Source organism: Lissotriton vulgaris, chromosome 9 (assembly GCF_964263255.1).
Source record: "Lissotriton vulgaris chromosome 9, aLisVul1.2, whole genome shotgun sequence".
Lineage (NCBI taxonomy): Eukaryota > Metazoa > Chordata > Amphibia > Caudata > Salamandridae > Lissotriton > Lissotriton vulgaris.
The window spans coordinates 653,279,954-653,307,885 of NC_141697.1; the positions used below are offsets into that span (position 1 = coordinate 653,279,954).

Below are 27,932 nucleotides of genomic sequence, written 5' to 3' on the forward strand. Positions count from 1 at the left end.
CGGCAGTAGATGCGTCACACATCTGTCTATTCTTGCCCCATGGTGCGCCGCATTGTAAATGTGGCGCATACATGGTAGCGCAAGAGGTGTCTGCAGTGACGCACAATAACTAGTGCATCCCTGCTGATATGCAGGGATGCGCCAGTTATTGTAAATCTGCCCCTCTGTGGTTTAAATAAACGTATGTTTTACTACTACTGCTGCGCTAACGGTGCTTTCGTAAAATGACGTTTCCCCACTGTGTACTGGTTGGTCTATTGGATATTTTAAACATTCATCAGAACTCTTTAAGGAACCGGGACCCGTCCTTAAGGATAACTCATTATTGGTGTAACCCTCACCTGCTAATTTATACTCTGTGCTACACCTTACACAAGGCACTCAAAAGCATTTATTTACTAGGAAGCGCCTCTTCGGTCGCTTTTTTTGCTAAGTGAGGCACTAGATCGCCAGAGTATTTAGTCTTTTGAATTTTGTCAATTGACTCCAAGTGTGCCTTTCAATTTGCAAAAATGAGTGTTGTTTCCGTTTTGCTTTTGTTTAGTGCGATCACTGGAAAGGGAAATCCCTGGTCGCCTGTGGGTGCATGACGCTTTACAGGCGGCCCTTCCCCTCGCTCCCCACCCATGAGCCTGATATGTTGAACGCAGCATTGGTAATCCTTCTGTGACCAGACTCTTTTTGTCTTTTCAGGACCCCAAGATCCGGGAGGTGCTGGGTTTCTCGAGCCCCGAGACCAGGCCCGAGGACAAGCTGGTGACGGTGGTGTACGGGCCAGACATGGTGAACATCAGCTTCCTGAACTTCATGGCGGTGCAGGAGGACACGGCTAAGGTGAGCCCTCCCTGGAGGCCCAGATGGACTCTTCCTGTGGTATACCTGCTTGAAACGCATTCAGCTTTGGTCGTCAGTCAATATTGATAGCATCTCTTGCAAGTTCCCCACATAATATGCCAGGCTCTATCGAGACAGACATTTATCGGAGCCTCTGGGATTTAGCGAGCTCAGTAAGTGCTTTCTCCGTATTACTGTATTCTCCAGGGAAAAGACCCCCGCACAATATGAGGAATGGTAGCGCCCAATCCTCAGCATCTTTGTGCGCGTCCGTGTTTGTGACTGAGATGTCAAGCTATAGACATTAAAATCAGGTTTATGCTTCCCACGTCCAAATCTCATTACATCAGAGATGTCCCGAAGGCAGAATTGCACAGTAGATATAATACAATAATGTTTTATTGGCATTGCTGATCGAAAAAGTATAACACCATATGCCCACAACTGAGTAAAGCGGTGAAAGTAGCTAGTCTTAAATCTTGCACCTTTACAGTCTGAGGTAGTAATCCACAATATTTCACACACGTTTGTAAAAAAACAAAGGCGCTTCCTACTAGCACATCGGCTCACCCCAAGCGCCATGTGGTTATGCATTTTAATTTGTTAACACACATGCTCCAAAGAGAACCTATTTAAGTGAGCAGTAGCAGGCTGCACGACATTGAAAACGTGTCTGACGGCGGGCAGATGAGTTACAGCTATAATAAAGGCTTTCCCCCAACTTCACTTATTAAATCTGTGTTGTTGCAGTGAGAGTTCATTTATCAACTTTAGTTCTCCAAACAGATTCCCAAATCTTTGTAACAGCGTCATACATTTTCTTTTATAGTTTTTAGAATGGCATTGTACAGCCATACTTCAGAGTGTGCACAAAAGCTACTGGTTTCAGTAGTCTTGCCCAATATTTCAATTTTCAGCCAATGTGGGTTTCATCTCTTTAAATGGTACTTCCGGAAGGCTAAAATATATTTTGGAAAATGTATTGATAGTATGATTGATTGAGGCATAACTTCATATAGTACCTGCAAACCATGTGTTAAGTATGCTCCGTGCCATTCGTAATGCAAAGCATGCAATTAAAACGATGAATCTGATGAATAAGATGCCCATGCAAAGATAATTCATCTCACTAGTTGGGACCAAACAGGAAAAAGAAGTAACCAACTCCTTACCTAAGAGAACATATGAAAATAGTGTGCTGCATATATCTAAAACGGGGCACTTTGCACTATATTTTGACTAAGGTATCAAAGGAGGAATCAAAAAAGTCCAGAGGTTGAAAAATATAAGCTGTAAGATGATCCAATGCTGCACACCTCAAAGTAGCTTCTGAAAACAAAATGGCGTCACGCCAGCAGCAGACCGAAAGTAAGGCAAACACTTGCAGTGCTGCATTACCAAGTATTGACAAATCTTGTTTTTTAATAGTATTTTTGTTGTACATTTGCAAGATATAATTCGTGTTTTAAATTCTAAAGAGGAAGCGTGTCAGTTCTTGGTTCTGTAGATCTGTGTATTGTCACATATATCTTTGTGTTACTGGATGCTGCTAGGTAGTCCGCTTTTTCTGTCATCTCTCATTTTTCACCTAGCAGAATGTGCTTCATTTGTCTGCCACATAGTTTCTGAAAGTCTGATTCTTGTTAACAAATCTCTTAGGTCAGGTCTTTTGTTGCTTCACTTTTGATAAGTGCAAAGGAAAGTGTTTCATCTTCTGTGAAATCTCTGTTACATGCCTTACAAAGCTGGCCTTCCTCTAGATTCCAGGTTTGCCCTGTCTGTTTGTCTCCATTTCTTGATCTGTGGTTGCTTTCAGTTTATTTTAGGCAGTTATTTGTTTGTGTTCGTTGGTTTTTATTCTCATTAGATATCTTGAAGGTTAAAGCACCAGTTTACTGCTCTGTAACATTTCATCTTGGGTTATTATTGTCAGAATTTCACAGTGTGTTATGCATAGCGTTCAGTTTCTTTTTGCCAATGGTGCACAGATGTAGTTTCTCTTTTGGTACCCTGCTGTGGTGTGTGATGGGCTTTGAAATGTTAGAGCTTGTTGTCGATTTAGCTTGGATGAGCCGTTGCATTAATGTAAACCTTGTTCCATGTTCATCAGTAAAGGGGTATGTCTTAATTTCTACTGTACATGTGTTGTAGGTAGCACTTCCAGAATCATGTTTACTAAATAGTAGATTCATCTTTGCTCTTTGTTTAACGTTCCATTCAATTCAACAAGACCTTCATTCATCCCAACTATTGGTTTGTAGCACGTGTGAGTGCAGATACTGATGCTCTGCACCCTCCTGCCATCTAGATATTTGTCATCTTTTTTTGTTTGAAGAAGTTTTGCTCGCAAAATGTCCCATGATCCCTTCCTTAGCCCACAATGTACCAGGACAGTGGCCCCACCTCAGATTGTTTTCCCAGACTGTCTGGAAGATCTGTTGTATGTGCTTTCTAGGATATGGAGATCAGCCTTAGGACTGGTCTGCTTCCGCATTTGCTTAGGGACTATTTTTTTCTGTTCAACTGACTCTATTTAACTGTCTTGCTAGAAAACGACCAGTAGAGGTCAGGTAAATACCAGAATCACTTTAGCATTCCATAGATTCCAGGCCATAGAAACTTGTATTTAACGAGCACCTGTAGACAATAATATATTTTTCAATCTTGTATTTTCAGTAGTATGACCACCAAAAGGGCTGATTTTATATTAAAAACAGAGCTTTGGACACTACAATTTCCTGCTGATAGGCAGTATTTCTCTGTGTGTGTTTCCATGCCTGGCATGTTCCGGAGTTTGGTGCTTACTTTCCCTCCATGTTAAAGAACAGTAGCTGTTTTAGCACCCAGGTTAATGAGCTGCATAGCTAAATACAGATAAGGTCCCAAAAACAGGCGGCCCTAGGCTCTTCAGGGCACCCAGGACCCATTGTTGTTTAAGAAAAAACAAAAAACGTTGTTCTTTTAGTCTGATTAGTGTGCATTTTTCTTTTTCTGAAGCAAGCGCCGGGACACTTTCGAGTGGCCGTACGCTGTATAAATTAAATATAAAATAACATAACAAAGGCGAGACCGATTGCATTGCAAATGCTTCATTTTTTTCCGCCATCGGGTTTCGCCTTCAGCTCAGGCTCTAGGACAGTCAATGAATTTAATTTCTTTCGGCTCATTCATCGAGGCTTCTGGTCATCGCTAGAAGATGCGTCACCAACAACTGGGACTGCAGTGTTCGGTTCTGAACTGCCTCAGCATGGTTTCCTACAGAACACAGGTTATACCTAGAATGACTGTTAGTGGAGCAGTGTATAGGTATGGAGTAAACTACATTCCAGTTTTGTCCAAGATGTAATGAAAAAAATCCTAATCTGATCAATTTGGGATGCATAACCAGTGCTTTTATCTAGAACACAAGGAGACATCCTGCACCTCATGCAGGGCATTCAAAAATAAAAGACCATTTGGGACTGACAAATTCGCCACTGGGCCCATCACAACATGCAGCACCTGGACACCACTGAAGTGGCATCCATCTTCAATGCCGCAGACATCGAAAACACCGAAGAGCAAGTGGGTGTGGGGATCAGGCTTCATACCAGGACAAATGGAGAGGCACTAGAGGTTTCCAGCTTGCATAAATCCGATGTTGAGGAAAATACCATGTCTCTAGAGCCAGTCAAAAGGCCCAGTGTAAATACGCCTAGGCCCACTAATTGTTGACAACCATTTTGAAGACCAACCCACCGAGGAATGACCGAGACAGTCTCAACAGCCGGAAAAGCATCAGTTTTAAAGGGAATAATGTATCTAGCCCCGATACCGGACACAAAAGTCTCTGACGTTTGGGTTCGGTTCCAGATTCCGAGACCACTCAACCTCAAGAGACAGCTTCTGTTCCAGGAAAGCCTTTGGCATGGGGCCCTGAACCTTTGCAACAGCCGACACCCAGTCAGATCGAGCCATTGACAACTCTGAGCCAAATTCAGCATGGAAGTTGACTCAAAACGTCACCCCTATGTCAGCTATGAAAAAGGCATTGACACCAAGCTAGACCATTGATATCTCTGCCCCTTAGACCTCTCAGAGGTGCCTGATGTTAGGCAGTGTAAAATCAACCCTACGATGGGGAAAACCATTGCACGTTCACTGCTCAGTAGGGCATACACCACAGCCAACGCCTGCTGGGAAAAGAAAACTCACATTTGAGGAGCTACTATTGGAAGAACTCGGGTTCTATCTGAACCCTAATAAGAGTAGGGACATATCTAGGTGCCCTCCGCAACACTGTCCACATCAGGAGGCGGGTTTCACCGAACGCCCTGGTTGTGCAAACAGTCAGGAAGCAAGCATGTACATGCCCAGGCAACGGGGGTTGTCCCCTCTCCAAACTAGGAGAGAAAAAACATAAATGCAGTGGACAATAGGGTGGCTGTGGACGCAGCCACTCAGTGGTGGATTGCTAATTCGGTCGGTTTGGTCAATGTGAGGAAATTAAACTGTTGCTGTAGCACCTGCCAGAACCATAGCGCAAGAAAAGATATAGTGGCGGGAAGAAAGACATATTTCAGTGCAAACATTCACTGCATCCTGGACTCAGCTGATACTGCTTCAAGCGAGACAAATGCCAGTGTTATTCCCCAACCTCATGCATGGCTTAGAGCGCTTATGTCCAAAGGTTCAACAACACCTCTTTAATGTCCCTTTTGATGGAGAGCATTTGCTTGTCCCTCAGATCAACAATATGCTTGAAAGAAATTAAAAGGGCACCATAAAAGCAGACGTCAATGCCAAAAGCTGCTTTTCGTTGGTAACAACCAACAGGGTGTGCCAGGTCAGCAACCCTATTTACAGAACTGGAATAATATCTGCAACAACCCAATCAGGAGGACGAAGTGCCCAAGGCCATTGGAAGAGGTGGCTTCCATGTTAAAGGGGGGGGGGAGGTATCACTCCACCCCTAAGCAGTGACTTGCTTCTCATACCACTGATCACACAAAACCTGTCAAGGGAAGACTGTGGTTAGTCCTTCAAAAATTAGAATTAACGACGGGCAAATGGTTTCCAGACATACGGCAGGGTTACTACTTTGAGTTTGATACGACTCCACCAAACACACCACCTCAGACTCATGCAGTTCATCTTGATTATCTGACACAGTTGCAGGAGGAAAAAAGGCTCTTGCTCAGTAAGGGTGCAATGGAGCCTTTGCCCCAACACCAACATTGCCAGGGCGTCTATTCCCTGTACTACCCTTTCCCCAAGAAGGATGGAATTCTGTGGCACATCTTATATCTTAGACCTCCAGACCAGTACTTCTTTTCGGAGTACTTCAACATGCTCACCCTGTAGGAGGCCATTCCCCTGCTACCTGTGCTTTGTGGTAAGTGGATAACTCCACCAATTGAAAATTCTCACCTTCATAGTCGCTACAGCCTCAAGGGTATCTACCATACGTCGAAAGCTGGTCGCTACTCATTTGTGCATGAACACCATTTGCCTGTTTCCTTTCCTGGACGATTGTCTTGATAAAGAGCAGCAGCTGAAAGCAATGCTCAGCATATACTCGGACAAGAGTGTCCATGTTGCATAAGCGAAGGTTCACAGTCCATGCCAGCAGGTTGCATCTCACTACAGCAGATGATCCAAACTTCTCTAGGGGCTGTGTTAAACTCAGTCATGGGGAAAGTCTATCCAAACAAAGAGGGTAGCAGCATTCCAAAGACTGCTGCCTCCTTCACATGCCGTATTTTCTTATGGTGAGGACAGTAAGGCAATTGGTGGGGTGATGACTTGATGTATAGCAATAGCGCTGTACTCAAGGCTGCACTTGTCTACTGCAATGTGTCCAGTGAGGAAATGGTGACAAGCAGTGGTGCAATGGGAAGATCTAGTGTTGGAAGAGCCCTGAATCCAGTGCACCCTGTTGTGGTGGAACAGCATTTTTTTCGTGGACCTTTTCTTGAACCTCAACCACAAGTGACAATTACCTTGGATGCTTCACTCTTGCTGTGAAGAGCACATATCAACAACATGTTTGTGCAGAAGACCTGGATGCAAGAGCATCGGGGGTACTACATCAATTTTGTGGTGCTCACAGCAATCCAATTGGTACTCTCTTTACTCACTCTTTCGAGACAAAAAAACCCTCATAAAGAGATACAACATGACAGAAATGTAGTACATCCAGTAACACATGGTGGGGGCTCTCTCCTTCCATCTGTCAACATTGACCCAAAACATTGGTCATTGGGCCATTCAGACTCGCATGCTCCTTTTAGGGGAGAACTTCCTGGTTTGGATAGTGATTCTGTGGACCTGTTAAGCAGGGTACACCAGCAAGTCCACAATGAATTCTAAAGTACTTCACAAGTATGGACACAAATGTGGCACACCCACAGTTCATCTGTTCGTCAACACTCTCCATGCAAAACATTTCCCTCTAGGAGCCCACAGTCCATGGGTAATGCACTATGGATGGACTGGTCATAGATATTTGCTTACACTTTTCTTCCACTGCCTCTGACCTCATAAGTTCTGAAGAGAATATGACGAGAATTAAAGACCCTCCTCCTCTTGTCACAGACTGCCATATGGTCTCATGTTGCTAGCAACTTAGATGCATCCTTACGAGAAGCTACCTCTTTAACCAGATCTCCACACTCAGCATCAATGTCAGCTCAGACATCCAAACCTCAGCCAGCAGAATCCAGCAATCTGGCACTGAGGTCTTAGTTTGGTTAGCTTCACCTCCCAGAGGAGTGTGCAAAAATCATGCACGAGGCACATACTCACCACACTCACCTCCTATGGTGGAAGATATTTGTCCACTATTGTTTGAAAAAGCAAATTAACCCCCTAATACTTGTTGAAGACATATTCTATGTATGCATGTAAAAAAAGCATCATTGGTGTACACTTATATATGTTTCCATTTAGCTGCAGTCTCTGCTAACATGCAAAATAGAAAACCATTGTGTCTTTTATAAGAACCTGTGGACATGGCCTTCCTGGAGGGCTTTAAGAGTGATTCCTCCCAAACCACCTACAGTGCCTGCCACAAATCCTAACATAGTTCTAATAAGATTAATGGGGCCTCCATTTGAGCCGTTGTACTACAGTTCTTGCTTTGGAAGGTAGCCTTCCTTGTTGCCATCACTTCTATGAGAACAGTCAGTGAGCTACAAGCACTAACATTGGATGTGCCATTCATTCATGTGTATTGGGATCGGCTAGTTTTGAGAAAAAACAAGAAGTTTCTTCCCAAAGTGGTTTCTGCTTTTCAAGTAAACCAGAGAGTTGAGTTGTCAGTTTTCTGTCCACTTCCAGAGTCTGTAGCAGGAAAGGCATTACGTACAGGTGATTTCAAAAGGACACTAATATACTATATTGACAGAACTAAACCCATACGTCAAACAAAATAATTGTCACCTTTGCCAGACGAGACATGGGAAAGCCCATTTCCAAGGGTGTGATTGCAAGATCGATTGTTACACTGCGCTACACTGAAGCTAAGTGTGTGTTTGTTACATGTAATACCAAAAGTGCACTCCACTACGACAAACGGAGCCTCTAATGCCTTCTTGGGAAAGATTCCTATTGCAGATTTCTTTAAAGCTGCTACAAGCTCAACACCATACATGTTCACCAAACACTACTGTGTGGATATCCAGGCCTGTTAGGAGTATTTTGTTGACCAAGCAATCTTAAGAACTTGGTTGCAAACACATCTGCTTGCTAGCTACCGCTAAAGGAAGACAGTGCTTAACAGTCTATTGAGAGAATGTGTAGCTACAGCCACACATGCTACACTTGGAAAATATCACATTGTAGCATGTGTTGGCTGTAGATACCTATGCTTAGCATATCCTGCCATCTAGTTTTGGGCTCCATCAGTTGCAAGTTGTTTTTCTTCGAAGAAGTGTTTCAGTCAGGAGATATAGTGACTTCTCCACTGGTGGTAAACGCGCATGTTCCTGGGCTTCTTTGTTAGATTGTTTTTTCTGCCATCGGGTTCAGACAGCCATCTTGCAGCTTTGGGACTGAAGCTCGATTCCGCAACTAGGCTGTTCCCAGTGGCTCATTTTCTCCAACCGAACGGCAGCTGTTGTTACTCTACAATTCCAACCACCCACCTGGCCTCTGGCCTGGACTTCCAGATCATCTCCCAGACTACACTCCGGTTGAAGAAGACACTTTGCCAGCGAAGAGAGCATTTTTGGACCCATTCCACCATGCAGCAACACACAGACAGCACTCCCGATATCTTGGTAGAACAGTCAACGGACCATGAACACGAACCGGTGGACACAGAGGTGCAAACATCACCCACAGATGTTCCAATACTGCTGGCTAGCAGTGGAGACAGCTAGACTCTGGCCCTGATCTAAATCTACGAGGGCATGTGAGTACCTCGAAGAAAGCTGCCCAAACCCCTGCAAACTCTGGCAAACTTGCATTCGGAACCCTACTGCCTTTGGAAAATGGTGGTCTTCATCATCAGCACAGAAAACCACCAGAATCTCTCTGCCTGCAAAGCCATTGACAAAAGTTGAGACCACTTAGGCCAGTGCATCCTCACTCTCCAGAACACCTGCCCTCAGAGCAGCCACAAGTCTCTCCTGATCATCCACCCATAAATAACCATATAGGGGATTCTAATATTCCATACTTTCCAGACCCACAAGGGGTTCCTGATACAATACTTGACCCATGGGCTATTTGTGACACACACCCAGTTGGTGACACACACCTAGACATTTACCCGGGCTACAAGCTATTGGTACAGGGGAGTAACGGGGCACTAATGGCACCAATGTTTCCCCAACCACATTAGGCACAGCACGTTAGGGACTTGGTGACAGTGCACAATCCCCCCCCCCACTCCCCCTTTTTGTATGCAACCAAAGGACAAGTAGTCTGTTTCTTTTTGGGTCCAAACACACTGGCCGGGAGAGGACGGCAGGAAGAGAGACCCCAGGAAGCTCGCAGTGGAAGGGCCCTATAATTATTTATTTTGAAGCTTATAAAGCGCACGGCTACCCCCAACGGGGGTGTCCCGGCGCTACGAACAGCAGTCAACCAAAAGAGGCACAGCGGAGTCCAGACATTAGAAAATAGCCAGGTTTTAATTCTACTCCGGAATAGTGACTCTGATGTCATGAACCTCCGATCCGGAGGAAGATGATTCCAGAGTTTTGCAGTAACCACAGCAAAAGCCCGACCTCCCGTTCTAGAAAGACGGAAACGGGGGGCATGTAAGAGGCGAAGATGATTAGATCTGAGAACACGAACCGACTGAACAGGTTTCAACCTGCGTCTCAGATAAGCAGGGCCCAGACCATTGAGCGCCCTAAACGCAATGACCAATGCTTTGAATTGAATACGATAGGACACCGGCAGCCAATGCAGTTTAACCAAATATGGAGTGGCGAAACGGAATGTTACAGATCAGCCTGGCCGCGGCGTTCTGTACGATCTGCAATAGTTTAATCAGATAGGCCGGGGCTCCCACATACAAACTATTTGCATAATTCAAATGGGACGTGATTAACGCATGAACCACAGTTCTCCGTGAGTCAAGCGGAAGAAAAGGGAAACATGTTTTAATCATACGCAGTTTACCAAAGCATGCTGCTGAAACTTTATTAACTTGGGTCTTACAGGACAAAGCATTATCAAATTGAAAGCCCAAATTTCGTGCGGATAAGACGGGAACTGAAGCAGGGTCCAATTCAGCAGGCCACCATACTCCAGCCGGGAGAGGAGATTTTTGATTGAAAAATAGGACCTCAGTCTTATCCGCATTAAGTTTCAGATTGTTGGTAGTCATCCAGGAGGAGATGTTGACCATGCATTGTCGAAAGTTGGACAAATTGCCTTCAGAGTGATCTCTAAATGAAAACACAAGCTGAGTGTCGTCAGCATAAGAGATCACTCTGACACCCCAGGATTCAACCACATCTGCCAGAGGTGCAAGGTAAACGTTAAAAAACAGGGGACTGAGTGCCAAACCCTGCGGAACGCCACATATCAAAGGTTTCTCTGCAGAAGCATAGGGCCGGAGGAAAACTTGCTGAGTTCTATCTCTTAGGAAGGATCTCACCCACGCAAAGGGGTCCCCCCCATGCCAGTATCTTGGAGGCGATCTAACAGGATGTCGTTGAGACAGTATCGAAGGCCGCGAATAGGTCGAGGAAGACCAGCATGGCCTCCTCGCCCGCATCCGCGCGCTCTCGAATAGCCTCCGACACCTCCAGAAGTGCAGACTCAGTGATAAAGCCGGGCCTAAAGCCCGACTGGGAAACATGAAGAAGTTGATTTGATTCCAGGTGTTCCGCAAGCTGCTCCTGCACCACTTTTTCCAAGATTTTCGCCGGCTTAGGGAGGAGTGAGATAGGTCGATAATGACTAAAGAGAGTTGGGTCAGCATCAGCCCTTTTCAGGATAGGAATTAACATGGCCTGTTTCCAAAGAGAAGGGAATAGGCCAGAGGCTAATGAGAGATTCCACATCTCAAGAAGTGGATTAAGCAGCAGCGGAGCCAGATTGCTTAATACTTGTGCAGGGGCAGGGGCAGGGTCAAGGGGAGAACCTGATTTACATCGAAATAACAAAGTCTGGGCATATTCCGCTGTTAGGGGTTTAAAAGATACAAAAGTGTCCTTATGAGCAGGTTTGGGAACGGATGGTAAGGAAATCCTAGTGTGATGTAAGGTGTCCGTTATCTTAATAATTTTATCATGAAAAAATTCTGATAGACCATCACAAAGGGTCTGACTAGCAACAATCGGACAAGCCACGGCAGGGGGATTAGAGAATTCTTTAATGATGTTAAATAGGGTCTTGGATGAATTCTCAGCAGCCTTGATTTTCTCTTCATGATAGAACGTTTGAGTCTATGAAACTTCTTAAGGGCAGTTCTATAGATAGATTTAGCGACCGGATCATATGACCGTCGCCAAATACGTTCGAATTTCTTGCACCTACTTCTTTCCTCTCGCAGATCCGGTGAGAACCACGGGGCCGAAGGCTTAGATCTTAAAGAAGCAAGAGGTACCAGCGGGGCAATCAGGTCAATCGCTGATGAAAGACCAAATTAAATTTGGATACGTTGTTATCTAGATCGTTAGTGAGCTGCCCTATCCGAGGAGGCAGGATAGGCTCAAGTGCCTCACAGGTGATCTTGTGCCATTTTCTCCCAAGGTCCCTGATTTTATAGGAGATCATAGGAGGTCGTGGCACAGCCAACTCAAAAGGAATTAGATAATGATCAGACCAGGTGAGGGGCAATGAAGGTAATGTAGTAAAGCCAGGGAGGTTCGAAAAGACGAGATCAAGAGTATGGCCAGCAGAGTGTGTGGGTCCCCGTACCTGCTGGGTAAGATTAAGGGCATGCATAGAATCTAAAAAATTATTGGCTCGCGTACAAGTGTACACATCTGCATGAAGGTTGAAATTGCCTAGTACTAAAAAATGAGGGTGCTTTAACGATAGATCCGCAATCGTTGCCAAAAGAGTGGCAAGTGGTGATGTCACAGCCCCAGAAGGATTATAAACCAAAATTCCTGAAGCGATGGCAGAGGTGGCATTCAGAATAGAGAAATACATCTCTTCAATAGGGTCTATCTTAGCAATTTTCCTGGAGGTATTGTTAAAATGAGAACGTAAAATAACTGCGATACCTCCACCCTTTTTTGAGCCCTCCCGGTTTATACCCACTAGGCGATAGCCAGGGGGAATGGCCAAATGGATATCAGGATTAGAAGAGTCCTTGATCCAAGTCTCTGTAAGGAATAACAGATCCCATGTATTGGTGGTAGAGCAGTAGCCAAATATCACTTGAGTGGCAAGGAAGGGAACGGCAATTGAGCAAACCTGCAGTAATAATCCCAGCGTGACTAGGCATAGGAAGGGAATTAGCCTGTGCATAAGTACTCTTTTTTTGGAGCTGTTAGAGTAAATGGACAGCACTTACATTTATAGAAAGGCAGCTCAGGTTCCGCAAGGTTACAACGTTCCCGTGGAATACACGCTCCGGTGTTCAAGGTCAACAGTTGCGACCTGGACCAGTGGCGCTGGGAAACGGATGTAAAACCAGCTGCATGGCTGGCACTAGGCACGGGACTGGCGCGGACGGGCGCAGGCGGGCTTGCCTTAGGCGCGCCCGCTGCGCGTCGTGAATATCATGTGCTTAAATGCACTAGCCCGCTAACCCCCGCTAAACAGCGTGTTTTGTTTTTGGACTTAAGAGACTGGTTAAGACCCAAACCTAAAATGAATAAAAAGTATAAAGTACACAAATTTAGTCTGGGACTGACTACTTTAGAAAGGGGAGTAGACAAATTGTTAAGGGTACCACGACCACAGTCCTTAATTGTTTTTGTCCTGACCTAATAATAATTATATCTTGTTTGTCTACAATTAGGGTTCCACTAACTGTAGTACTTGTCTAGGCCATCCAGGCTCTGATATAAGCCTTCTTTTTTAGGCTACAAAAGTACTCAGTAATCAGAAATAGAGGTGACCTTTAATCTTTGTACCAGCAGGTAGTGACAAGATGCTGATGACTACTCCAAAGTAATAGGCATTTCATCCATGAGTATAGTAAAAACTGCAGAGAGTAGTGGCTATCCCAGAATGCTCTGCAGCAGCTGGAGGCCGTCAGACAGGGAGGGAGGGAGGTAACTGTACAATTAAGTGATATTCTTGAGAGCCAATCCTGGGACAGACACGTCTGCCTTTTGTTTTCTAGCACGTCTTCTGGTACATCAGAGAGTGGACGGTGTGTGTGTGTGTGTACATGCAGTGCTGTGTAGCTTGGTCGTAAGCTGGAGTTCTTTTGCAGCTCAAGGTTAGGAAACACGCTGGCACTCCAGCCCTAGCCTGCATCATTAGAGGTATTCTTCAGCCCCTGAGGGACCTGAACACGAGCTACCATGTGGGTGACCCGTCGTCCACAATTATTTTGGTTATGTTTTACTATTTTACATCATAACCATGGTAGACACACCTACCTTTCTTAATCTTTCCACTTGTGCCAGTGTAGCAGGGGTGGCCGGCACTGCTCGCGGGTGGGGGTGTCGACCGCGGGCTGCACCAAAAAAATAATAAATAAAACTAAACAAAACTTACCTTGCTGCCATCGCCGCCAGGTCCCTCGTCTTCTCTCCTGCTTGCCTGTGTCCGACTCCAGTTCGGAACTTGAAGCAGGCAGCCAGGCAGCCAGGCTCCCCCACCGCTAAGCTAATCACAACGCTCAAATGGAGCGTTGTGATTGGTCGGCGCTCAGCCAGTAGCTGTAGGGGTGGGCATAACTTGTTTTGGGCGGCCCGAAACGGCCGACCAAACAGTCATTGCGCACTCAGGAGTGGGCAAACCACTCCTCCCCTGCTCTGTGAGCACAGCAGCCCCACCCACCTGCCCTACGGCAAAAAAACATAAAATGGTAATAACTAAAAGTTATTACCATTTTGTTTTTCCTTCTTGCACTGTGAGAAAGCAGTGTGGTGACGCTCCTCCGCCATAGCCATACAGTGTAGATATTTGAATTATTTCATTTTATAAATCTGCTTTATCGATTTACTATCATTGAAGTTCGAGTGCTCACTGTGAACTACTGAGGCAGTTCTGTGTGATTTAATACTAATTAATGGGACAGGTGTTGTGCATGATTTTAGGATTCAGAGCGAGCGTGCCACTGTTTCTATCCCCAAGTGGGTGGGGGGAGGGTGCCACTCTCCAAACAGGGCACGCAAAGGTTTTTCTTGTATGCACTGGATGAGCTAAATTGCTAGTACATCCCTTGCAGTTTATGCATTGTGGATTGATTTACGTTTTTCTCCATCTGAACTGACTGAGACCCTTGCTCTTTTGTCCAATTGCAAATGTTTGCCTTTAGTTCAAATCTTTAATGTTCCTCTTAGTTTGATATTCCTATTCCTCTTTTTTCTAATCTGTCTTTTTCTACCTCTTCCCTTTCTCCATCTTTGTTCCCAGTCTCTCGCCCTTCTTCCCTCACTTTTCAACTAATGGCGCTTCCCCTCACACACTGCTTACTTCACTCTGACTCTGTCCTTCCCTGTATGATTTTGATTCCACCTCATGTTGCCAGTTTCTCCTTCCCTCTCTATGTCCCATCCTTTCTTTGTTTTTATTTCTCTCTCAATCACACATTTTCCTAACTATTTATTTCCTTTCTTATTTACTTTCTTCCTTGTTGTCTTCCTCCCTTCCATTTACCTCCATTCCATTTTTCCTTCTTTCCTTTTCCCAGACTTTTAAACCTCCTTCCAACCTCCCTTTCCTCTTCTCCAGTTCTGCATCTTTCTACTTTGTTCCCTTTCTTCTTCCACTCACTTTCCACTCATGCGTCCTCAGTTTTTCTCCCTCTTTCCATCCATCTTTTTCCTCTTCATAATTCATTAATGCTCATCTCTATTTATATTTTTGTGTTTTCTTTTTGTGTTTTCTTCCCAGATCTGGACCGAGGAGCTGTTTAAGTTGGCAACAAACATCCTGGCACACAATGCATCTCGAAACACCTTCTTGCACAAAGCGTAAGTTGTTACTGTAACACCTAACTGAGCAAACGCATACAAGGGTTCTCTTACTCATAAAGTAGAGGTGCCTTGCTTACTCACTCCTCCAAAGGAGAGGTGTTCCTGACGTTACTCTCACTCTACAGGCAGCAGAGTTTGGACTTATGTGTACATCAAAGGTATAGTGTCAGAAATGGATCAGCCGAGATTCTTGTCAATCTACATCAACCGTACATATTCAGAGATCTGGCAACATCTATTCCATAGGATGGGCAGGTCTTCAAGACTAAGAAATCAGACAGGAGAGCTGTCTCCCAAGATGAACTGATTTGCAGACTCTGGAAAGAGACTGCAGAGCTATCGCTCATGTAATTCAGATTTTACGGACATCTCATAGGCTGCTCTGCAGCGGGAATTTTATATTGCTTTAGATGGACCCTTAAGAGTGAGAAATCCGAGATAAGCCTGTAGTTCTACAGAGGTCATAGATTCAGATCTCAGAAAGTAGAGCTATTCGTGGAGAAGTGTGGCTCAATGGTTAGAGTGGCAGACCCTGATGCAGTAGTCTGGCCGGGACCAGGGTTCAATTCCTGCCTCGGTGGATTTTGGGCTCTATTTCCTCGGACCTGATAATTCTCGCTTCGGTGCCTATTCTAATCATGAGTCCCACTCTACACCTCTGGGCGATAGCTTGCTTAATCTCTACAACGGCCCCAACAACGCTGAGGATGCCTGACTTCACCTTGGGGGGCCCAGGAGTGGGCTCCTCACAGGGAAAGGCCAGGAAGGGTTCCTCAGCGGTATTCGTACAAGCGCCGAGATGCCTACAGGTAGTCGTGCGCTATATAAGTGCGTAATCATTATTCCTCAAATGATCCCACTCTTCGTGGCATGCTTCAGGTAATAGAATGTAAGCTCCTGTTTAGTTTGTTTTAAGAAACAGGTTATGAAAGGCTTAGTTGCTGGTCTGGTAGTGTCAGATTTTCTAGTGCCCTGTTTTGCCAGTAGGTTCTAATATCTAATGGTGGCTGAGATTTTGTATTCTAGGCTGATTGTGGACTGTCCTGCGCTGCTTCTGGTGGGAATGGCAGCTTTTGCCTCTTCCGGTAGTGATTTGGTCTTGCTCTGTCTGGCCTGGGAGGAAAAGGTCTTGCAAAGTCTGGGCTTGTTTAAGTAGCTGATCTACTACTGGTATATCTTTAAGTAGCCATTCTGATAGTTGTAGGTTTGGTGAGTAGTCTCATAGCGGATGGCTTGGTATTAAAGGAATAGAAGATGCCTATACAGGTATAGACAGGCCTATGGGAAATATATTGCAGTACAGATCCACCTAGTGGTGAAGTCTAATAAATGATAGTCCTGCAGGTGACACACGTCTGTAAGTGCCTGGGTGTTTAATTGTAGGACTTGCAATGTCAGGATTGCTGGTAGTAGATCATGCAGTGATTTGTCCTGTGGTGGCAGATATCACATTCTTAGGTTTTTTACCTACAGCACTTGCAGTGCCTCATCTGGAATTTAAGAACATGCTTTGCCTGGTCAGGCAATGACCGGTCTAGTATTGGCACGTCTTACGATCATTGTTGGCCTTTCTGTAACTGGTTTGGTATGGGCAGATGTTTCCAGACACACCAGACACAACGCCTGGTTGTTCGTGGTAGATTTTGGGGTGCGGGTCTTGTAGCAGTCAGACTTAAGGTGACCAGTCAGATTATTACAATGACATGTTTCCACTTTGTGCTTCCCTCTTTGCAGCTACACCAGGCTCAAGTTACAGGTGAACCAGGACTGCAGGATTCCAGTGAAGAAGTAAGTGTCTCCTGTGAATAAAGTCTGATTTGCATGCAAGGGTACTTGCACACATTCCCAGAGTCTTCGCTTGTCGCCATCTTTTAGCTACACTGTCCACGTTCAACACTTGCTTCTATATGACCTTCTTGTTTCTGTCTCAGTCCATCCACCAATCTGCCTCAGTGCCCTCTGGCTTTCTCTTGACCCTGCCAGTCATTTAGAGTATGATGATCATTCTTAGCTTCCGCATCAGATTTACCACCAGAAATCATTGCATCCACATTTCACTCTAATAATGGGTATCAGTACATTTTGTCACAGGGATAATGTGCATTTATACACACCTTACCACACTTGTTACTGCTGCTATGTGGTAATTTTTATTTTTACAGAGCTTCAGTGAGGTAAAGGTATCACCACTTCTGTCACTGGAGTTTTCTGTCTCTCCACCCTACTGCTTGTCTCTCTCGCTCTCTTAAGAGATCCCTGATCGCATACATATTAACCTATGTTCCCTCTAAGATGCTCAGCTTGAGTGTCCGCAGACCCTCCTTTTTATGAAGCCCACAGAGAGGATGACCGTGCACACAAAGACAGTGCACACAAAGGATACCCCTTATACATGGGATAAAGATTGCACACTGCAGCAATTCAGTGGCCATTAATCTTAGAAGGGTAATTTCTAGGTTGGTTTCATCAGTGGCTTCAAGGCTGGTACCCAACTAGCTTATGAGTTCATAAAGGGAGCACCATAGCAACAGTTGGCATCTGTAAAGGTAAACAAACACTACTTATTCTATGACATCTTGTATGATGCAGCTTCTGTCTTCCATATTAACAAATGCCAGTCAGTCAAAGCACTTCTAATATTCTGAAAGTATGAGTCCTACCTCTGTAAACAAACAAAACTCGTTTAAACCAGCAAATTGTAATGTGGAAGTAAAGGTCTTTACTCTTTTTAACACTAATATTGTCAGAAGTGCTTTGACGCTAAGATTTAGTGGATGGCATCTTAAATCACAAATGAAATGTTAGTGTTCCTAAAGAGATCCAACCAGAAAGTTTCTACTGAAAGAATAGTTGCCTCACAGTAATGGTGTTTTAGGACATTTTTTAGTGCTTTTTTTCCTGATAGAGACTTCTCATTGCAAATTCCTCACACTAGGAATTTCCCCAGATGTCAGACTGAATCTGGAAGGTTTACTTGGCAAATCACTCCGCACTCCGGTAGGTTGCGTTGTGCGGCTGTGCATCGTATGGCTGTGATTCAGGTCCATGCTGCTCCGGATGGGAGATGTCAGGGCCACTATATCTGTGCCACTTCCGGGCACTGATATCAATTCTTTACTTTCTATGCCTTTCAATGTGGATCTCACTCCATTGAATCTGTCAGGCTTAACAGATTTTTTTCCCCCTCAAATTTCTAGTGTACAAGCACCATGTCTGCTCTTAAGACTACAGGATTTAGACCATGCATCGTTTAAAAAGAAGTCAAATCTCTTCTCATAGCTAAATTCACTTGATTCAGGCTTATATATACGACCCTGGATTTGTATGGAACTCTATGCCTGCTACGATTTGCCTATATACCTAAACGACCCTGGATTTTTATGGAACTCTGTTTGTTACAATTTGCCTATGTATCTCCTATATTTACTTTGTAAAGCGCTCTGATACCCTCAAGGGTCTTGTTTGCGCTATAGAAAACCTTCAAAATAAAAATAACATAAATAAATATAGCTATGTTGCAGAACATCGACGGAATTTGGAAAAAGGCCAACCTCACCTGTAGCCCCATTGTGTCCCTCATATCACTTCCTCAACACCAATAAGAACTTGGAGACAATACTGACGATTCTAGCCATGTCTGTTACGGTAAGAACTTATTTCTGGTCTTGCTGGGCACCAGTGGCCTGGATACTTCTCCTAAAACTGGCCTCCATTTGCCTCTCCCAAATGTAGCCACAGAAAAATCTGCCTCTTTTGCCATAGTGATATAGTGGTTTTGACTGAAGTACTTTATCCTGGAAAAACTAACTAGGAGCCTCTATTGCCATTCAATGAGACCTTTTTGGAAACACTGTTGGGCACCTGGGCAAAACTAAGATTTTGGCCTCTGCGTAGACCACAAGTTGGCACAGGCATACTCCTTGGGACACTGCCGTCCTCTTTCTAACATCTGTCACCAGAAAGCCTGGTGGTACATGCCTCCAGCAACCTGCTTGTGGACCACGTTAGGTGGCACATGCGTGCTCTGCAGTGGCATATGAATTATCCGTGAGCTCAGTGCGAGGGGACCTTTTTGGATTCCATTCAGGTGTCTAAGGATACAGCAGTTGAACTGGCAGTAGACCCCTCTCCCTACCTCACCCAGAACTAGAGGTCATGACGGATGCATTGTTGCTCAGTTTGGAGGTTATTTGTCAGAGGTTTGGTTCAAAGGACTTTGGTCTGCAGCAGAGACCTGTCTGCTCATCCACTTGTTGGACTTGTAGGCGATTCACTTGGCACTGAATGCGTTACTCATGTCCGTCACAGGGGAACAGGTACAGGTTCTCATAGACCACTTGATCTCCATGTGGTTCTGCAACAAACATGGCAGTGTGGGGTTGTAGTTTGTGTCGAGTGGCTCTACCTCTAAAGAAGTGGCTGACCGCCAAGCACATGGTAATATCTTTAAACGCCAGGGTGGACAAACTCAGCTGACATTGCCTAGCGGATCACAAATGACAGTTAAATTTGGATGTGGCACAGAGGGTGTCTTCGAACAATGAGAAGAAAGCTGGCTCGATCTATTCGCCACAACAGAAAACCTGCAATGTCCAAGCTTTTGCACCCTAGAGTTCTCAAGACGACTCCCACAGAGGTGTCTTCCATCTGGACTTGTGCTTGTGACTCCCATAAAGCTTTCTACTTCTACCTCCTTTGTTCAGAGAATTGTAAAAGATCAAGAAAAAACACGCCCAAGTTATCCTAGTGGCCTAGGACTGGGTGAGTGGAGTGTAGTACCTGGAATTTCGTGCTATGCGCGTTATGTGCTCTGATTCGACTGACCCTTGAGTAGGACCCCCTGTCGCAGCAGGGCTAGGTCCTTCAGCCTAGTCTGTTCAATCTGCACATTCTTGTGTGGAGATTAATTTGCAATGGTTGATGACTTTCTATCTTCCTCCTGAAGTAGTTGGTGTCATCCATGTGGCCTTTCACCCTAACCCTATATGCAGGACGCTGGGGGAGGTTTGTTATCTAGTGGTCCTCCTGTGAGATTGAGCCTTTACAGGCACATTTGGCTGATGTTTCACTGTTTTCTGTCTCTCTATCCCAGCAAGGCTTGCTTTGGCAACAGTTAAGGTTGGTCTTTCTGCTCCTTTGGCCTTCCTACTGTTACCCGATCAGCCATCCCTTTTCAAATCACCCATTGTGATGTGGTTCTTGAAAGGGCTGATCCACACGTTTCCACCAACACATTTTATGCTTAATTTGGTTCTCATTTATATGATGTGCACTCTTTTTGAACCACTATACAGCTGTCCTATACATCTGTTGCCCATAAAGCTATCACCTCTGTTCGACAGGGGAGGGAACTCCGTGCCTTGTCCATCCATAAACCTTACGTAACTTTCTTTCCAGACAAATTGGTCCTGTAAACAAAGGTGGCTTTCTTCCCAAAAGTGGTCACGCCTTTTCGCATAAGGCAATCCTTCACGTTGCCATTGTTCTGCGCCATACCTCATTCATCCAAGGAGGAGGAGTGGCACCACTTGATCCTAAGCAGGCCCTTAGGTTTTACATCGATTACATGACTAACTTTTGAAGGTCTTCTCTGGAATCAAAAAGTGAAAAGCCGTACAAAAGAGAACCATCCCTGAAGAAATGTATTATGCATAAACATCTGCTTTGGGCTAGCCAAGAAGCAGGCCCCAGAAGGCTTGCAAATCTTCCCACTGGAGAAAAGGCTGCTAACACTACGCTGGTGTGAGGTGTCCCAGTTTTCGACATCAGTAAGGGTACTGCATGGGGGTCCCTCCACATGTTCACGAAGCACAACCACCTCATTAGCCATTTCCATTGAGGCAGGTACATTGTCCTTTCAGTCCTGCTAGATTTCCTGGTCTGAGCCATTTCACTGATACTCCACCTGAGAAGGTACTGCTTTGACATCTATACCCAAGGTGAGGAATTTGCGGTTAGAAGTCTCTGTCAGAAGAACAATTTAATCACCTTCAGTAAGGCCTTTTCTGGTAGAGACTCTATCGAACCTCACCTTCCTCAGTGACCCACCTTCATCTTCTTTCTGTGTAATGGACTCATATAGGACACAAATAAGATTCCAACTTTAGAGATCTGTACAGGGGCATATTCTGATTTTTATACCGTCCGATGGCATAGAAAAAGATGAGAAAGAAACTTAAGTCAACGAGCAGAGCTGGTGCAGATATAGTGACCCCAAAGTCACATCCAGGGCAGGATGGACCCAACGCAGCGCTACACAATGCCATGAACCAGCTCGTGAGAGAGTTGAAATGAGATGAAAATCTTCCAAATCTAGACAGGTGCCTTTGGAAATTTATATGGTGAGAAATCTTTGGTTAGTTAGTCTGTACCTGGAAAGGCTTTTTGAAGGCAAGTGCCTTGTTCTTTTAGCCATAATATATGCCCACTGCACCCGCACTTCAGCAATCTCAGCTCTGTGATATCCCCTTGGGATGATTGTTAGCGCTCTACAAGAAAACTAAATAAAATAAAATAAATAAGATCTACCCTTATTTAAGCATAACACAGTGCAGACAGCGCCATATTACCTCAACTTTCAGTGGGAGGTAATTTTGTTCAAATCAAAGGAGAAAATGGGGTCTTGTTGAAAGCACCAGAAGACATCCTTACCTCTTTTTTTTTCTATGAATCTTTGCTGGCCTCCTTTAGCTTCCTTTAACTTTCAGTACTTACTAAGTTCCTCTCCCATACCAAGCCCTCTCTAAAGTGGTAGCTCACTTAAGGTCATTGTTGGTGAAGTGGCTTATCGCTCTCAGCCAATTAACGTGTGTCTGCGCCACTATACTGTTGCCACACTCGGAGGAATATAAATACAGGGAACACTGCTGCCAACTTGTTGACTTTTCAAAGAGGGTGAAGTCAGAAGTTGAAGAGTGTGATGCCATGAAGGCAAAAGGAGAGTGAAGAGTTTTTGGAGAGTGTCATTAGTTTGAAATAAAGGTGACCCCTTCAAAATCTACAAAAATATTTTGTTTGTCAAGAGGCTGAATATGAATGAAAAGTGGGTGACCTTCACCAAATGAGATTGAGTTGACAAGTACGTTATAGTTTATCTACACATTTCTCATGCTTTCTGTCGTATAAGAGATTACCACTTCCCACCTTTCCTTGATAAGATTCCCAAGACGACCTCCTCACATCTGGGACCCTCTCACTAGAATACCAGACTCCTCATTCCTTTCTCCATATCTCACGCATCTCTCACCATCCATTTCTGTGCAGCATCCTGAAGATGTTCTCAGCTGACAAGAAACGCGTGGAGACTGCCCTGGAGTCCTGTGGTCTCAATTTCAACCGGGTATGTTGTTTCCTTCTTTGAGGGGAGCTGGGTAAGCTTTTGGGGTGAGCTATTCATGGAATTAGGGCCTTAGTAAGAGCCGCAAGCATTGTAAGTTGTTAACAGTCACTAGAGCTGCTTTGATCTTCTCTGCCCCACCCCCTTCTACCCTACAGAGTGAGTCCATCAAGCCAGATGAGTTCACGTTGGAGATCTTCGAGAGGTTCCTGAACAAGCTCTGTCTGAGGCCAGACATTGATAAGATCTTGCTGGAACTGTAAGTTTTCTCTTTCTGCCCTCTTTATTGTGAAGCATACCCATTGCTGCTGTCAAATAAGGCTAAAAGAGATGTCCTTGAGACATTTATGAATTGTTGCAGTGTATCTGAGGCACCTGTTTGGAAAGTGATGCTTCAGTAGTATTTAGCTAAACCTCAGACTGACAGCTCAGCTTGAGTTGTTGTGTTAACATGAAAATCCTGGAATGAGCGGCTTTTTTGCCTAGAACCTTCATACACTTTACATCGAAAGAAACCTAATAGTGATGTAATCAGCACAGAGACCCTCTGAATTTATTTTAAAACTCATTGATGAAGTGCTAGTGTTAGGCATCAAAGAACAGAGATGCATCTGGAGGCAGCCAGTGGTCTGTGGTATCAGTTGTATGGGAGAAATGAGCAGAGGGGATGAAACAGACCATTTTACGCTTCCAATAGCTCCTACCTTTCCATATAAAGCCTTTCCGAGGGATGCTATATCACAAAATGCAGCGCATTCTAGGAAGTCTCTCGCAAAGTGGATGTCATTTGTTTGATCTCAGACTTTAAGCTGTTTAGTAAAGCATAAACCATGGAGTTTAGGCAGTGCTAGAAAGGTTAAATGTCATGGACGCCAGGTGACGGTTAGGTATCCCCTAACATTGGTGGAGGGTGGTAATGCTTTGTAAGTTGGTGTTGTGGCTGTTGTTGCATTAACTAGACACTGCCCCTGTTTGCAGGGGTGCCAAGGGAAAGCCGTACCTGACTCTGGACCAGCTGATGGACTTCCTCAACCAGAGGCAACGAGATCCTCGACTCAATGAGATTCTGTATCCACCACTGAAGAAGGACCAGGTGCGGCTGCTCATCGAAAAGTATGAGCCCAACCGCCAGTTCCTGGAGCGAGGTTAGTGAGCAGGGAAATGGAAGGGATGATGGGAAAAGCAGACGGGGCAAAAGAGCAAAGTTAGTGAGCAGGAGGATGGAAAAAGTGAGCAAGAAAAGATGGTGAGTAAGCAGGTTGGTTGGATGAGATGTTGGGATTTAGAAAGAATTTGGGGTGATTGTATGAGGAAGCAGAGTGAATGAATAGGAAAGTGGAGTCAGTGGGAAGGGTGACCTTGCTAAAAGGGCAGGAAGTCTCGGAGTTAGAGGGTGGGAAGTAAAGGTGACTGGGTAGAGGGGAGTGAGTCATTGAGGACAACAGTGAGCCATAGGCAAAGTTGAGTACCTAGGTTAACTGCCTTGGAGTGCTAACATATAAAGTAGGATGAATGAGGCAGTGTGAGTGATACAGAGCAGGGTGACTAAGCCATGGTGTGAATGTGCAAGGAGTGAGGTTTGAGTGAGTGATTAAGGAAGAGTGAGTGAGGCTAGTGAGCATGGAATTGGATGATTGAGGGAATGCTACAGCTTTGGCAAGAGGCATTTGTATGAATATAAGATGGTATGGTAAGTGACTAAATGTAGCACGGTTACACACATTTGAAGGATGATACTTTGATATCCTGGGATGTGCTCAAGAGTGGTGGCAGATGGTCTGCCAGGAGTATCTAAGGCTCCCTTTTAAGTGTGGCTGGCACAGAACCTCCTGGGTAGTAAAAATATGTAAGAGGGCCTCAGGCGCGGAACTTAGTAAAGATGTGGGAAGGTCACTTCAGTACTGAGTCAAGAGGCATGTAAATGTACAAAACTGTGCAGAGTATGGCAAGTAAATTCTTCCGTTGACTATGAAAGCAATATTCTTATCCCCAATGTGGCCATGTTACCCTACCAAGAATTTTATTCACAAAAAGTCTGGGGGTCACTCTCTCGATAAATTGGAGGGAAGATTATACCTGATGGCGCCAGTATCCTTTCTTCTTCTAAGCCAATCCCTAATCACAGTGAAGTCATAATCACCTTTTTGTTAAAGATATTCCTTAAAAAAGATGGTACCACTCCCTCTGACTTTGTGACCTGCTTCATCACGGGCGGATCGTTCACCAGCACCCCTATAAGTGCAAGGTGGACTCATCCTGAGCTCTTTTTAAAAAAGAATCCTAAGATTTTTATATGATGGGGTACAAACTGTCAAAATATTGTTAGGGCAGGGATATTCAAACTAACTTAAGTGGAAAGGTGTCTGACCTACACAAGTTTAAGTAGATACCCTAACCTAAATGAGATGGAAATAAAGCTGTTCGAGAAAGGTCTTGGCTTTGTGCCAAAGAATGTACACCCAACTGTTCAAGTACAGAATTAAACTGCAACAGTTGTTTTTAGGAAAGTATGGTTGCACTAATAATTCACTGATCAACGACACTGTAACAAAGAATGATACTAGTTTCAGGACTAAGTTTCAGTTTACTCCAGAAACCAAATGGTGCAAGACCAACGGATTACCTTCAAACAAGCTGCACAGACAGACCTGTAGAAGATTGAAAGTGACCAGAAGAGGACGTTCAGCAACCTGTCAAGGGAAGAAGGAAGAGTACCAACAGCAACACTTTTGCAATAAAATCAGTTAAGTGCGGAGCCATAGGCATACCATTTAAGACCACCTGCCGACAGGAATGTGAACTACTGCTCTCAGACAGCAAGAATTACACAAAATTGCCTGACAATCCAATGCAGGTAGTTACCAAGAATTTGACTCCTTGAAAGAAGCAGTTAGAGTTATGGATTGGATTTCAAAGAGGAAAGTTAATTCCAAGGGCCGTATTATGAAAGTGTCCTCAGTGCGCAACGGGTGTTAGCGTTGTTTTGCATGCCCACGGGGCACTTTGGTATTACAGAAATGGCCGCAGATGTTTGTACATCCCTTTCTGTAATACAGATAAAGCTTGTGCTCTCACCAGAAGGTGTTCCCTTATTTGCATCAGAGCGTGGCCCCATGCAAATGAGGGAATCCGTTTGCCCCTGTGCCGTATTATAGACGTGGGCGCAGAGGCAAAGAAGCTGTTAGGAGAGCGCTCTAACAGTGCCCCACCTAAAAGATGGCACTGTCAATGCACCCCCTGATGTCAGCCCTCTGAAGGGGGTTGTATGGACCCCCCAGACATCCCCTTGGAAGCAGGTGCGGTCACTCACCTGCCTGCAAGGGGATCTCTCAACCCCTCTTTGAAGTGCAGGCGGGTAGCTGCCTGCACAGCGAAGCAAGGAGCGGCTGATTCCAAGTCGCTCGGCCTTTCATTTGAATACGCTGCCCCCAAGGCACCATGACTTTGAGGCTGTCCTAGTGGCAGTGCATTCAATATAATATGGCGCACTCTTCCTTGTTGTTTTGAAAGGTGCGCTCGGTGCTAACAAGGAGTGAGTGCCGTATTCTAAAACACTGCCCCAGATGGCTAAGAATTCCAGAGTACAATACGTTTACTGTTCAACTAAAATTCACAAGAATAGTGCTTCACCACCTGGACAATCAAAAGTATAAGCAGTTGGTTCACCATTGGAACATTTAGCACAGTTCATGGATTTCTTTTTGGAACCCTTAGTGCTGAACATGCCAATTCACTTCAAGGATACTATGGACAATCAAGCTTTTAAAGGATATGCAGTACAGTGTAGAGCCACAATGTTTGATATTCATAGATGTGAAAGCACTACATAGCAGCACTCCCCAAGAGGATACCATCAGAACAGTAGGAGAAATACTCCCTAAAACCGAATGGGAATACCAGACCTCCAAATGGCTCACCATGGAAGGCAGACGACTGACTTTGAGATGGATAATTTTCAAATATGAAAATGAGTATTACCAACGGAACCAGCATGCAATAGGGTGAGGATGTAGCCTTACGGCTAGAGCGGTCGACTTCGAAGCTGGGGAACCGGGTTCGAGTCTTGGCAATGATGCGCAACATCCTATGATTCTGGGCAAATCACTTAATCTCCCCGTGCCTAACAAAAATGAACGTGTCCTATAACGAAACTGGTGCTAATGTAAAGCGCTCTGATACCCAATTTCTCGGGTCTAGTTAGCGCTATGTAAATCTCTAAAAAAAAATGATTGTGTGCCCTAATTATGGTGAACTTGTATGTGCACAACAGTGAAGAAACCAGAGTGCGGAGTACATTCAAACAGTACTAAAAATGCATCAGATGGTTTAAAGAGATATATTGACGATGTTCTCATAATTTGGAAAGATGAGGAAGAAAAAAAATACTTGGATCTTTAGAATGGATGAACAAACATGATAAACATCTTAGGTTCACCATAACAGTGGGCAATAGAGCAGTTTCCTTCCTGGATTTAATTGTGTTATGTCACTGCTTTTTATAGAGCATGCTGTAACCAACAAGTCATCCTAGCAGTAAGACTGCCAATCCTGAACTGTATTGTTAAGCTGAGTGAGGTAGCATGTGAGGACATACGTTTTAAGTATGTTCCCGAAAACCAGGTGATTTCGAGTGCAGTGCAGACATTAAAGAAAAGTGTTCAACATTAAAGAGGCTACGTAGGAGGAAGATTGTCATCCCAATTTCGATTCATGGAGGGCACATGAACGTTGGGGGAGACACCACAAGCTAACTAATAGATGAGATCAGGGGAAGGCGCACAAACGAGAGAACACGCCGCCTCACATCACATCTCATCCCCATATCTCAAACTACAATGCACAAGACACCATACGACGTCACGTTTGCAGGTACAGAAAGTCACCATCTCTTCTCATATTCTCCATTGATCCTGTCAAAGGAATGTGATGTGTGTTAAACAACTCACCATGTATTACCACTGTGTTGTATAGTCGTTATGGTGTTGTGCAGATTATGTCTATCATTTCCTCTTGTTCAAAAACTAAGTGTGTAGAAATGCTGAAAAACCAATAAAATATATTCAAACAAAAAATAAATGGAGGGCACATGAACAGTCATCTGCATGTTAATAAATTAAGGCGCTATTCCTTAAAGAGCATTGACATACAAACTGCCTTAAATGTAATTGCTTTTCGACTGTAAGTCAGTTAGATCACTGAGGTGCTGGGAG

The 27,932-nt window shown here is 44.6% G+C and overlaps 1 protein-coding gene across 1 annotated transcript in view; it reads left to right on the forward strand.

The window, feature by feature from the left end:
- PLCB3 (phospholipase C beta 3) overlaps window positions 1-27,932 on the forward strand; it is a 471,198-nt gene that overhangs the window by 419,597 nt on the left and 23,669 nt on the right. The window contains exons 4-9 of the mRNA XM_086936724.1: window positions 694-834; window positions 15,304-15,383; window positions 17,121-17,174; window positions 22,650-22,725; window positions 22,881-22,981; window positions 23,701-23,867. Coding sequence (XP_086792850.1) covers window positions 694-834; window positions 15,304-15,383; window positions 17,121-17,174; window positions 22,650-22,725; window positions 22,881-22,981; window positions 23,701-23,867 — 619 coding nt within the window. The remainder of the gene's footprint in view (window positions 1-693; window positions 835-15,303; window positions 15,384-17,120; window positions 17,175-22,649; window positions 22,726-22,880; window positions 22,982-23,700; window positions 23,868-27,932) is intronic.